Source organism: Cygnus atratus, chromosome 18 (assembly GCF_013377495.2).
Source record: "Cygnus atratus isolate AKBS03 ecotype Queensland, Australia chromosome 18, CAtr_DNAZoo_HiC_assembly, whole genome shotgun sequence".
In the NCBI taxonomy this organism is placed as follows: Eukaryota; Metazoa; Chordata; class Aves; order Anseriformes; family Anatidae; genus Cygnus; species Cygnus atratus.
Genome location: NC_066379.1, coordinates 4724060 through 4738032, shown reverse-complemented (window position 1 = coordinate 4738032; position 13973 = coordinate 4724060). Strand labels below are relative to the sequence as shown.

Sequence of the window (13973 nt, the reverse complement as noted above, 5' to 3'; positions counted from 1 at the left end):
CAGGGCTGGTCGGCTGCAATGCTGCCAGCTCCCCGGCGCTGCCGGCAGCGGCGAGAGATGCAAGCGCAATGTGCAACGCAGCGCGGTGCTCTCCAGGGCTGGAGTGGCTTTCCAGGGCTGAGCGCCGCGGATTGGCCCGGAGCACCCCGCTCTCCTCCCTCCCTGCCCTCCTCCTTCAGCACCCTCAACCCATGGAGATTGGACAGCCGGGTGCCACATGGCAGAGAGGAACCAGGATAAAAGATGAGCTGGTCTGGGGAACGGTAGCGTCTGCAGCAGAACGGCCGGGAAAAGTTTGCAGGGAGGTGGCACCAAACTTCACCGGCTGCACGGAGCTGGGGCACGGGGCTGCAGGGACGGACAGACAGACAGACACCGGGGCTGCAACCACCCAGGGACACCCACAGCTTGAGCGCCAGCTGCGGAGCATCCCGTCCCCTGGAGAGCCTCTGCGCCCAGCTATGTCCCTGGTGGTGAAGGAGAAGAACCACGTGCGCCTGGTCTTCCTGGGCGCTGCTGGCGTGGGCAAGACGGCGCTGATCCGCCGCTTCCTGCTGGACACCTTCGAGCCCAAGCACCGGCGCACGGTGGAGGAGCTGCACAGCAAGGAGTATGAGGTGAGCGGTGCCACAGTCACGGTGGAAATCCTGGACACCAGCGGCAGCTACTCCTTCCCGGCCATGAGGAAGCTCTCCATCCAGAACAGCGACGCCTTTGCCCTGGTCTACGCCGTCGACGACGCTGAGTCCTTCGAGAGCGTCAAGAGCCTGCGGGAGGAGATCCTGGAGGTGAAGGAGGACAAGTTTCCCCCCATCGTGGTGGTCGGCAACAAGGCGGAGAGCGGCGGCGAGCGGCAGGTGCCGGCGGAGGACGCGCTGTCGCTGGTGGAGCTGGACTGGAACAGCCGCTTCGTGGAGACCTCGGCCAAGGACAATGAGAACGTGCTGGAAGTCTTCAGGGAGCTGCTGCAGCAAGCCAACCTGCCCAGCCGGCTCAGCCCCGCGCTCTGCAAGAGGAGGGAGACGTTCCCCAAGGAGCACATGCTGCGGCCGCCCATGAACAAGACCAACAGCTGCTCGGTGTGCTGAGCCGGCCGCCTGGGGCTGGCAGGACGGCGGCGGCTGGGAACTCAGGTGGGCTGGGTGGGGAGGAGCGCTGCCTCGGCCAAAAGCGACCCCGCTCTCTCCCAGCCCTTCCCTTCTCGTCCCCACCCAGCCCGCTGGGAGCAGAGAGGGTTTGCAGGGTGAAAGGAGGAGACCCTCGGATGGGATGCCGGTCACTTTGGTTTGGCCAGCGCCGGGAAGGTGCGGGGAGAGGGCGAGTTCCCAAAAAAGCAGGACGCCCACCTGAGAAACCGCTGCGTGAGCCAGCAGGCGGAGGTGAGCCGAGGCAAGGGGGGGCTCGAAGTGCTGGGGCTGCAGCGGTGCGACGGCGAGCTTGCGGGCAGGCGGGAGGCTCCTTGCCCGCTAGGAAGGGGGACAAGCGACGGGGCTCTGGCTGCTCACAACAAAAAGCAGACGTGGGCATCCGTGTGCCGTGCTGCACCCGGCCAGTGCCACCCTCCCGGGTCTCCTCCGGGTCCTGCATCCACCTGGCCCCAGCACTGGCACGTGTCATGTTCTGGGGCAGCTACGTTAACACCGGCACATCCAGTGTCCAAAGTAGTTTTGGTTTTGTACTTGAGTAGGCACGTAGAGCAGGCAATATCATGGTCTATGCATCTCTTCAGTTTTCTCTTTTCTATGTCTGTTTTTTTTTTAAGTGTACCCAATAAACATGTTGCAAAGTAGAGCTGGAAAACGTGTGGGTTTCTTTCTGCGGTGCCTCCAACGCCGTAGTGCCTGATTCAAGTGCTTTGTGCCCAGACCCCTTATCACTGTATTTGTTTTCCCTCCTCCGTGCCCTGCCCTTATCTGGCGTGTCCTGGCACAGCCCCAGCTCCCCTGGCACTGTCGGTGCACTCGGTGGGGTGATTTTCCTGATAACTCAACCACTGCATTTTTTTTTAACAGGCGGTGAGTAACTAAAAATAAAGCAGCTTGTCTCGCGTTCAAGTACAGAAAAAAACAACAGCCCTTAAAAGACACCTGATCCACTGTAATAAAAACCATAAACACATTAAAAAGTGATAACAAAAGGAGCGGGAGAAGAGCACAGAAGGGCAGTATTTACAATACTGCAGCGTGCACTGATTTCCTCTCCCCTTGTACAGCCCACCCTCGCTGTAAGGCGCGTTTAACCTGCTTGGCAGCCACACAAACACCATAAAGATGTCAAAACCTGGCAGATTAAAGAGCCGCCCAACCTGTCCCGTGCCCATGGGAGCTGGGGTCAGAAACCCATTCCGAAGGCAGTGCGTCCCTGCTCACACCAGCCTGGATCACTGGGGATCGCACACCGGGATCCTGTGGGTCCTGTGGGTCCTCCCCGAGCAGGGCTGACCCTGATGCAGGAGCTGACCCTCCCCAAGGCCAAACCTCGTGTGTCCCCACAGGCACTGTCCCCATGGACACTGCCTCAGTGGAAGGGGCTGCCGACAGCTCTGGGAAGGCAAAAATCCCCCTCCCCGAGCCTGGCACGGGCTGAGGCCAGGAGAGGCACTGGGAGGGTGGGCAGCCTCAGCGGGACCCCCTGGTGCCAGCTGGGGCCGTGGGGGGCGGGTACCCCCCTGTGCACCTACCTCGTGGTGCTGTGGTGCTGTGCTGGGTGGGGAGGCTGGATGGCAGCGAGGCAGCAGTTGTTCCTAGCCCAGAACTACCAGGGCACATGGCATGGCTGGGGCAGAGGCGATCCCCGGGGAAAAGGGGTCTCCTACCGGGAGGAAACAAAGCGCAACGAGAGCTCGCTCCTGGCAGCCAAGCCCACCTGGTGGCACACAGCCCGCGGGGTGCTCCGACCCTGTGCCACGAGGGCGATGCACGAAGCTCCGGTGCCTTCGGCATCCCACAGGCAGCGGGCAAGAGCTCCCCGTCCCCCCATCCTCTCCCCCCCCCCCCCAGCCCAAAGCAGCGGGGGCGGGATGCTCAGCAATGAGCAGAGCCATTGGAGCAGCACACCCAATGCCTGGCTGTGTTATACACCCCCCCACACAGGCCAGGCCTGGGGTGACCCCCCCCCCGGCACGCTGGGGAAGGGGAGATAGCTGGGAGGGGGCTGCGGCAGGGCAGCTTTGGCTGGGGGCTGCTATGCCTGGGGGTGCTGCACAGCCACGGGCCTGGCTGCGGGGGTGTGCGGGGGCGGGGGGGGGGGGCGTCAGGCGGGATGCCAGCCTCCTGGGTCTCTGCATGGGGCTCTGGCTTTGCTCCTTAGGGTGTTTGTGGGACCTGGGAGAACCACGCGAGTCAGGAAGCACCCTAAGAGCTCCTGGTGCCTGTCCTGCAAGCCCTCCCCTGCCTTCTGCCTGCGCACAGCCATGTGCCAAGAGGTGGCCTGACTGCAAATGCACCAAGGGAGCTTAAAATCCGAAGGTCCTGTGCCTGGTGGCCTATGTGGGCATACAATTGGGTTCATCCTTTGCTTTAGCAGAAGGATGCAGTTGAGGGCCCTCGCAGGGCAGCTGGGTCATGCAGGGCGGTGTAGAGGCAAGAAGTGAGCTGGCTTTTGCTCCCCAGATCACAGCTACAAAATCCAACAACTGGCAGCAGGAAGCTGAGGGCAGGTGATCACCGATGGAGCAGAGCCCGAGCGGTGCACACAGGGGGTGGCGAGGGCTGCCACCACCCCATGGGCGCCTGAGTGGAAAGAGGAGCAAGATTTGCCCGCCCGGCCGCTTCCCCGGCCTGCAGGGAGCGAGTAGCCAGGTCGGACGCTTCCTTCTGGGGTTTCGGGGAAGCCCAGCTCGGTGCTGAAGCACTCAGCTGTCCCCAGTACACCTGCAGGGACAGGATTAACCCTGGGCATCTGCAGCCTGGGGGCTTCTCTTTGGGGGCTGAGGGAAGCAGTGAAGGGGCTCTCGCCTCCAGAGCAGCTGCTCAAAGCCCTCCTGTGTGTGAAGATGCAGCATGGGGAAGGGATGATGCCCATCAATGTGGCCTGGGGGAATTGGGACTTGCTGGGGCTGAAGGGTCCTTGGTTCCCTTGGCTGTGTGCTGGAGGCTGCTCTAACAAGGAATGGGGGATCTGGGGAAAAGCCTCTGTGCCCAGTGAGCCACCCCATCCCAGGCAGTGGCAGTGCTTGTGCTCCCCATCCCACCTCTGGGACTGCAGAGGTCTTGTCACACCATTCCTTGTAATTAATTAGCTGTAGTTTAAGTTTCTTTTTCTTTTTTTTTTTTTCTTTTTTTTTTTTTTCCACAGGTGGTCTGTTACATCCATGTGTAGGTGGCCCTGAGGAGCCATTCTGCTGTGACACCATGTTTGTGGCAGAGGACAGCGGGACGAGGACGTCCCTGCCCCTGTGGGGTGGCAGTGCCTGAGGACAGCAGGACAGGGACACATCCTTGCCCCTGTGGGGTGGCAGTGCCCCAGTTGCTGTCCTTCCATGAGCAGCTCCGAGCACCACAGCCCCTGCGTGCCGGGCATGCAGCACTCACAGCCCAGCCCTGGCTGCTGCTGAGATCCCTGGTGCTGCTTTTCTACAAAAAAAACCCTTTGCAGCAACTTGGCCCCATCCTGTGCAGAACCAAGGGCTGCTCTTCCCATCCCCGAGATGCTGGAAAGATCCCGAGCATCTTCCCATGGCAGCTCTCCCTTCCTCCTTTCTCTCTCCTTTCCCCACTTGGACTCGCGGCCAGAGCAGCCTCCAGCCCCGTCCTTGCTCTCACCCACGTCCTCCAGGAGCAGAGCGCCGTGTGCTCACCCTGGTTCTGTTCCACATCATGTGGCACAGCCCATCAAACCGCGGCGAGATGCTCCCGCTTAATTTGTGTGCACAAACAATCAGGGGGAATCAAGATGCCGCCCGTGAGAGCTGCACGCCGGTGACAGCGGCGCTGCCCACGGGGGGAGGCCTCAGCTGTGCCTGGGTGCTGTGCCTAATTGGTGCTGGCTGCTGCAGCTTGCTCAGGGTGTGATTGATGGGGAGCAGTGGCACAAACACTTCAACCAAGGACACTGAACGAGAAAGCAAAACATTTTAAAAGGGAGAGCGGCACGCACTTGTTGGGGGTATAATTAGCCATGTTTGTCTTCAGGGCCTTGCGCTGAGTGAGGTGCAGCACTGGGGAAAACAAGCCGGCAGGCTGAGTGCTCTGCAGAGCCTGACCCCACTGTCCTCGCATCCCATGAGCCAAACCAGGGCGCTCCCAGGGGGTCCTTGGGGCCCTGCTCTGCACAGCCAGGTGGCCACGCCAGAGGTGGCATGGGGGCAGCAGCAGCAGGCCCCAGGGGCAGCACCCTTCCCTGCTTCCCGGGGGGGAAATATGTCCTGCTCCCTTGGGAGCTCCGATGGGTCATAGGATCCTGGAATCCCAGAATCATTAGGGTTGGATCAGACCTCCAAGATCATATGGTTCTACCATCCCCCTACCACCACCATCACCCACTGAACCATGTCCCTAAGCACCACGTCCAACCTTTCCTTGAACACCCCCAGGGATGGTGACTCCACCATCTCCCTGGGCAACCCGTCCCAACACCTGACCGCTCTTTCTGAGGAGAAATGGCTCCTAATTTCCAACCTGAACCTCTCCTGGCATAACTTGAGGCCATTCGCTCTAGTCCTCTCACAGTTACCTGTGAGAAGAGGCTGACGCCCCAGCTCCCCACACCTTCCTTTCAGGCAGTTGCAGAGAGCAATGAGGCCTCCCCTGAGCCTCCTCTTCCCCAGACCAAACACCCCCAGTGCCCTCAGCTGCTCCTCACAGCACTTGTGCTCCGGGTCATGCTCTGTCACGTCGCACCCTCCCGGCACACAAAATCGGCCTGAGATGGCTTCCAAGCAAGGAGCTTGGTCAAATGCGTGGCTCAATGTGAGCCCGTGGGGAGGGCTTGAGGAGGACTTTGGGGAGGATCTGTGAGAGGACTTTGGGAAGGATTTTGGGGAGGAGTTTGGGGGAAGGCTTTGGGGAAGGATTTTTGGGGAGGACAGCCATGCCTCACATACCTCCACAACACGCACTGTGCTGCTCCCGTTCCCCGTAGTGAATTATGCTGAATTATACTGAATTATAGGGGGGGCACAAAGCCAGGGGCTGCCCCAGACCCCCCTCTAGGCTCCCAGCCCCACAACATTGCCACCACCCCGGGGGTCCCAGCCTGGTGCTGGCAGATCCCTCCTGCACCCCCCCCCCCCCCCCCCAAGTGCTGCTCGACGGCTGCAGCCGGGCGGCTCCTCACTGCTGGGGGGCTCTCGTGTTCCCCCCCCCCGGCCGTGCTGGGGGATGGGAGAGGAGCCCCTCTGCTGCTGCCCACAGTCAGCCCTTTGTTCTGCTTTGTTCTGCCCCGACACCGTGACAACCCCACTGGGTTTGTTGCTGGCCAAGGGATGAAGTTGTGGGCACATAGATGGGTCCAAAATGAGTGCTAGAGTGGGTTTTGGGCAGTGCCCAGCTTTTTTCCAAGGGGACATTTCAGTGTATGAAGCCATAGGTGTGAGGGAAGACATGTGGGCTGCACAGTTGTGAAGGTGCATGGCCGCTCAGCACCAGCATCACCCATCCTGCCACCTCTCGGGGGCCTGGCACCCTGATAACCACACAACCCTCAGGAGCTGCATGCCGCAGGACTTGAAGCATCTGCAAGGCAGCTTCACAGCACTTTGCCTTTTAATGATGACCTCTCAGCTGATAGGAGACAGGCAGAAATTTGCTTGAAGTTTTTTCAAACCCAGAAGCCTCCATTTAGGAGCCTCAGTGAGCATGTAAACACCTAAACTGCCCTCCTACATTTTTTTTTTTTAATGATCCCAGCCTAACAAAACCAGGCTGCCCAGACAGGCAACAAGGCAACGCCAGGCTGTGGGAAGCTCCTTGAAGCCAGCCCTGCTCCATCTCCCTGGTGCAGGACCTGCACCATGAGCTGACCATGGCGCGCCCCAAGCCCTGGCACTCCTGCACCCAGCACCCTCGGGGTGGGATGGGACAGGCAGGGGCTGGGGCACAGCCAGCAGCAGGAGAAGCATTTTTAAAAATACTTCAGTCACTTCTCCTGCCAGGTGGAATAGTGCACTTTAAATGCACTGTGTTGACAAGAATCCTAAGAACAATCCCATCTGGAAAATACGCTATTTGGCCTCCCAGCCTTGTTGAAGGTCCAAGTGGAAAAGGAGAATTCTCCAACCACTTCTCACTAGGCTTATTTCAGAAAAGCTTCCCTTTCTTCTCAGCTAGAGCTGGAGCCTACAGGGGTAAATCACGAGTGTCTTGGAACCTGGATTCCAAAGCACAGATGGGTGCTGGAACTGTAAGGTGATAAAGATCAACACCTTTACTTGGTGTTATCTACACTAGAGGACAACGCAACCTCTTACCTATGTACTGGGATACCATTATATTTGGATACTTTCTCTTCCTCATATTCCCAGGGTTTAGGGCTTTGCTCCTGAATCTCCACTAAATCATGAGCAACCAGTGCACTGCAGACTAAATATTAAGCTTTATTTTGTGTCAACACCAATTTTTGTCTCTAATGGTTGGGCTTGAAAGCAGCACCAGGGGCTGTCACGAGCCAGGTGCTGGGCTGGGAGTCACTGGTCCCTGTGTCCCTGAGCACTCGACTTCAGTTCTTGCCCATGTTTTTCAGGAAAGCCCCAGGAAACTATTTTTCAAGGCTGCTGAAGCACTATGAGAGAATAATTTTGAAATTTCTTCCAGGCACAGCAAAAGTTTAAAATGCAGGTGGGGGAGACAGCACCAAAACATGTAGTAGGCAAGCAGAAGAGTGAGAAATAAAGGATGTTAGAATAATGCAATGTGTTGAACATCATAGCTTTAGAACCACTTCACTGGGTGCTCATGCTTACACACTGATGTATAAAGAAAACCTTCACTGAGATAGAGCTAGTAGGGAACACTTCTCTGGGGGTGGTACTCAGAAATGAACTCCCCCTACAGATAACCGAACGGAATCAAGCAGTTCCTTATACTTTTTTTTTCATCCCTGTGCTCCCGGCCTCACTAGCTTGCCTCATCCACGTGTTGCATTTTACCTTTGCTGTTGCTCACTTACACAGGCTGGGAAAGTGCAACTCTCCCCATCCTGGAAGATTTTTTTTTTTTTTAACTATTTAGCAATAAAAGCATTACAAGGTAATCAGAACTATTTGCCAACTACCATTCGTCCTACAATCATACATCTGAATGTGGGATCGTCCCAAAGAGAGAGGCAAGGCCCGCTCAGCTACGGGGACTGGTGTCTGTCCCTCTTAGTTCAGGTATTTTATGCTTGTGCGGAATCTCCCACCAAGCACCGTGATTGCATTTCCGGAGTAGAAATACATTTCTGTGTACTTCACACGGGTAGAAGCTGCAGTTCTTTACCTGCAAAATACTGATTTCCTCTGCCTCTGTCAGAAGTCTCCTGTAATCTGTAGGGAGAGAAGAGTTTGGAAGGAGACAGAAAAAGCAGAACAAGTGGATACCACTGCAAATCAGATAAAATAATGCCAGATCTGTTTTCTCCTACTCCTATAGAGACAGAAAAAACAGAAGTACTGTAGTCACACCAAGGAGACCACTGCAAAAACAGAAACAGCATCTGCTCCTTTCCAGCACTGTCAGCACACAGGTCTTCACTCTGCTTGAAAATATTTTTCCAACATAAATGAAGGAGTGAGCAAAGGAGAAAGAACTACAGAGCAGTGAGAGAGGAATCTGCCACAGGTTGGACTATCACTGAGTCAATCCCCTGACCAAAACGATTTAGAACAGGTCACTATTTGATGCGATCTGCCTACAGGCAGGCAGCAGCTGGGGGGATTTCTCATCAGCAGTCCCAGCTTCACGGCTAGTTCAAGGCAAGCCACCTTTACTACTACTACTGTTTATTGAAAGCAAAGCAATCTTCCAGCTTATTGTGTTTTATAACATTTTAATAACCCTGAAATCATGACTGCACTGGGACCACGTTTTCATCAGAGAAAATTTACAAGCAACTTGTTTCCAATGCATCTGACAGTAAAAAACAAACACTGGGGGCACACACAGGACAAAGTGTCATATTCGCTTCTAATGAAACATCGTCATTAGAGAGGAGAAAACGGTGGGAGCGCGAGTAATTTAAAATGGTCAACTTTACTGTCTTTGCACAGTCTGGAGGGGCCGTTAGAGCATGTAGTCTGGCAACTTGCAGCAAGCAATAGTTAACCTGAGAATGGGTGTATCCGCTGGAGGAAGACACCTAGAGCCCACTAGAACATGGGCACGTTAGCAGTCCGTCCTCCCTCAGGAAAGCTACAATGTGGATGAGTGCTGGAGGCGCCTCTCCCAAATTCCAAGAGCACAATATTACTGGAAGAGACCCCCTGGGAACAAGGGGGGGGATGTGAGAGGACAGAAGTTTGGCTGCTCCCGTAGACTTTAAGGTTTCCCGGGTATGTTACCGCCTTCGAAGCCACCCAAGGACCTGGGTAAAACAGTCCAAGAGAGCTGCAGGGAGCTAAAATTGTCCTGTGTGGTCCGTGGATGGGCCCATGGTCTCCTCTGAATTCCCACTAAAGGTAACATCACAAACCACAGACATTTCCACACATTTACGGAGCTGTCGTTTACCTTGGGTTTTCGTGGGGAACGCGGGTAAGTCAGGCACCCGGACAGTTCACGTACAGAGTTCATCCGATCTCCGTTTCTGAATTTCCAGAACTCCCCTTCCCTGAAGCTGGCTACGCAGGACTTTTGCAGAGATTGTACATTCAGCATCAATATAGTGATACAATTAGTACACCTGTCATTTTGACAACGCGAGGACGCTAACAGACATCTAGCAGCAGTTCGTATATGGCGGCGTGAGATGATCTTTGCGGGGCGCCGTGGCGATCTTTGATCTGGTACCACAGGTATGCTCCACGCTATAGCTGCCCAAAACCCCCGTCTGAAAGGGCATTTCAATTCCATTTCCAGACTCTTCCAACTCCAATAAGTCTTAACATATACAGATAGCCATATACATTTTTAATTAAAATGCTCCTTCACATACACAATCATATATTGAATTATCAAGAACAATAATATATTTTTGGAGCAGAAGTAGCAAAACAATCTGCTCTGCCAGTGCCACCCACAAACTAGACAAGTAACTAAGAAGTTTGACAGTTTCAGACCACTTAGGAAAGAGAAATTCTCTTGGCTTAGAAGACAGGGGAGCCATGCAGTGAAAGTGCTATGGAAGATACAGTAAATGCAATATACATTAAAAACACAAATTCTTTAAATGTTCTCTTGTAAAGATTCTTGAGACATAAGGATCATCCTTAGCATCAAGAGCTATCTTTACAATTTCAGAAATATTTGATAATATTAAAGCAGAAGAGAGTATGACACTGAAAATAAAAACTTCTACCCAAACACTATAAGATCGATTTTGGCCAAAAGCTATATTTCTTTTAACATACCAGGGTGGATACTAAATTTTGAGAGTGTATCAGATTTACAAAAAGCTATCTGCCAACCTTACGGATGACAAATACTCTCATTACCTGAAACATCTGACTCTGTGATGGACTTTGATGTCTAAGCAAACAAAACTCAGGAAAGCTGAAAGCCCTCCTTGCTCAAAAAAAAGAAAAAAAATTTCAATTTTTTTTTGAAAAAAATTGTTGAATTCAACAAATTCAACAAATTCAACAAATTTTTTTCTGAAAAAGAATTTCAATACCAACACCTGAAAGAGAAAAAAAATATTAAAAAAAATAGTAGGGGATGGGAAGGGGAAGCAGTTCACAGTAAAAAAAACAACTATGACAACAGCTGTGCAATATTGGGGCAGTATTGATACTGGATGAGATTCGCAGAACAGGCTGCAGATTGGAAATTTCAGCTATTTAGGTAACAGAACTGACCCCAAAATCTAATTTTGATAATTTGTAACTGTATCATACCTGCCAGCAAACTGCAAACTCAAGAGTTGGTTGGGTTTCTTGCTGCTCAGGGGTCTTTCTCCTTGCACGCACAGCTCATGGCAGAGCAGCCCAGCGAGAGAAAAGACCCCCCCAGCAGAAAGCTGGGCTGAAGCCCTAGTGCTGGCAGAGCTGTTCGGTGCTGTGAGCTGCTTCCTCAGTAATCCAGTTCTTCACGAGTTACTTTCCTTCTCAAAAGAAGTGCCATGAGTTATACTGTCCAGACTCAACCACTGGAGACTTGGGATAAATCACGCTTTCAGTATAAATCACCGTAATGCCACCAAGAAGTAAAGAACTGGTTTTAGGGAGGTGGGAGGAGAACGTAAGCTCATCTTTAGGCAAGGGAGATGGAGCAAGTTTGGGTCCCTCCAGGAACCTTCTGTGATTTGCCTGCTACACCTGGTTAGCTATTCAACTTATCTCCCTTGAGTTCAAACCTGAAAGGCCAAACATGAAAATATTTTTGTTTCTTTCCTGTCTTATTTATGGGCTATTTGCCCGCTTCATAAAATTTAGTGGAACTGGCAATTTTGATCTAGAGACATTTAGGTCCAGAAAATGGGAAGCTACAGCGTGATTGAACAGCAGAGCTGGAGAGGAGCCTTTAGCCTCCAGTCTCTCAATACTCAAAGTGTTAGCCATTAATCTACTGTATTATCAAAGACATGAATAAATGAGAAAAACATAACAAAAAATGATTACTGCTTTTTATGCATCACTCTTCTGGATGTGATATGCAAAGCATTCGTGGTACAAGCCATCATCAACAAACACATATTCCAAGTGTGTGACTACACTTACAGGAGTGATTTGCCTGGCTTTACACTTAAATCTCATTAATATTGAAAGTGTTAAACTTCCTCCATGAAATACCTTATGAGATTTTACTTTTTTTTTTTGTATCCCCTGCATAAAAGAAAAATACACATTATTTGAACAGCCAAGAAAAAACTGCAATTTATTAAGTTTCAAAGAATCTTCGTACTCTTGAAAGCAACTTTCGGTGCATGTTCTTTAACAATCACATTCTATGAGGAGAAAGAACATTAAAAGCCACAATTGTTTGTTTGTTTGTTTTTAATCTCAGAGTTACAGACATCTTTAATCCAAAAGGAAAGGCAAAAAAAAAAAAAAAAGCGCCCCCAAACAAAAACCCACCCCACCAGCCCTAAACAGAAATTTTCATTCCCAATTTCAAAATATCAGGAGTTTTTCTACAACTCAATGCTAAACTTCAGCATGAAAAATTGTATGTAAACACGCACATACACACATACATATTTTATATAAGAGTGTGTGTGTGTATATATATATATAAAATATATATATGTAGGAGGCGTGTAATGGCAATGAGATGCAATTACTCTGAGGAAAGGTTATTCAGCTAAATACACTACTAAAACTTGAGAAAAAAACAAGTCTTGAACCCAGTTTGTGCATAGTTCATGATCCTCTATAAAACCAGCTTTTGTTAATTTGCAATCTTGCAGGACCCTTTAAATCTGATAAAACCATTAAAAAGCTAATCTTCCAAAAAAAAAAAAATGTAATGCACAAGTTTCCTGATCCAAGCAGGCAGGGAGCACAATGTTCATATAATTTTTAAAACATACTTGAAGTGTATGTTATTCCATTGTCTTTCTTCCTTTCAAAACAATCAAAAACATTGATCTTTTTTTAAACATAAAGCAATTTTTTAATATATAAAGCACTCTTCAAACATCTATTTCTTTTGAGTCCATTATTTGGTAAATATGTAACTGCTACACATTAGATTAGGTATTTTCTTCTTTCTTACTGTCTTTTTTATTTTGTTTTTTAATAATATCTTCAGTGCTAGGAGTTGGGTTTTAAAAATACATGAAATGGTGTGGAGTTGCTCCTCGGGAAACCCGGCTTTCCTGAGACATCTTCCACCATGTGCAAGATAGTGATCACAAAGTTTTCGCCACTTTGACGAAGAGGAGGAAAACAACAACAAAAATAGTACACAGCAATGGCCAAAGAAAAGAATAATACAACAACACTGTTCAATCCCAGAGCTCTGAAGTAGCATATCTTCATTCTGAAAATAGTTTTCTTTACGATGGAAGTCTTTTTTTTTTCTTTTTTTTTTCTTTTTTTTTTTTAATTCCTTTTTTATTTTAAAGTTTGAAGGAGAAAAAAGGTCTGTAAACAGGTGAGAGCCAAAACTCCTGGCTCCTCCAAAAGCAGTCAAAACCTATGTCCAAGTGCTTGTTTCTGTTCCTGCTTGCAAGGGAACTATCCACTCTTTACAATTATCTATGGCCACAGTTCAACAACAGTATTTTTTTAAACTTTATATTCCGAATGGAAAAATGGTGCAATACTCCGGTAATAATTTTCTTGCATTAGTCCACAATAAAAAGCCGCTAAAGGTAGATATACATATTATTCTCCAGAGATACACACTGTAATTTTTAAAATGCAATAAGAGTCCTTGAGTAAACATTTACACGTGAATTGTCGCCGGCCCCTTCTATCAGTTTCTTTCTTTTTTTCTTTTTTTTTTCTTTCTTTTTTTTTCTCCTTTTTACCATTATAGGATTAGCTACAAGAAGGGCTGCGGACACTCAGTGCAAAGTTAGAAGCTAATAACAATTAAACATTTGACCAATGAGCAAATAAAAAGCATATACTGAATAAAAGGAAAAAATTCACACTTTTAGTTAAATCACACGTGGGCGCACACGTACACACACATACACACAAGCACACTCACATACATACATCTGTTCAAACAAAAACATATAGTCTGAACTTTAAAAAAAAAATTCTTAGAGCCTGTTTTTTGTGTACTGATGCCAACCTGGAAGTGTAATAATTAGACTTAGAAAGTGTTCACATTTTGTTATTGGCCTGCTGGATTCAAGTATTTGCATGTTTGATATGTTCTTTTTTTTTTTTTTTTTTTAAACTTTTTATATTTTTGGGATTAAAAAAATGACATGAAAAAGTA

General features: G+C 50.1%; 1 protein-coding gene across 1 annotated transcript; it reads left to right on the top strand.

Annotated features, from left to right (window-relative positions):
- The first annotated feature begins 296 nt into the window (after positions 1–296).
- Positions 297–1726, top strand: LOC118260373 (GTP-binding protein Rhes-like). Its single transcript, XM_035570550.2, has one exon. It carries the CDS (start codon positions 462–464, stop codon positions 1086–1088), a length of 627 nt encoding a protein of 208 aa, XP_035426443.1. The 5' UTR covers positions 297–461; the 3' UTR covers positions 1089–1726.
- Positions 1727–13973: the final 12247 nt, after the last annotated feature.

Coding starts and splice junctions, on each gene's coding strand:
- LOC118260373 (XM_035570550.2), top strand. CDS start 462: ATGTCCCTGGTGGTGAAGGAGAAGAACCACGTGCGCCTGGTCTTCCTG.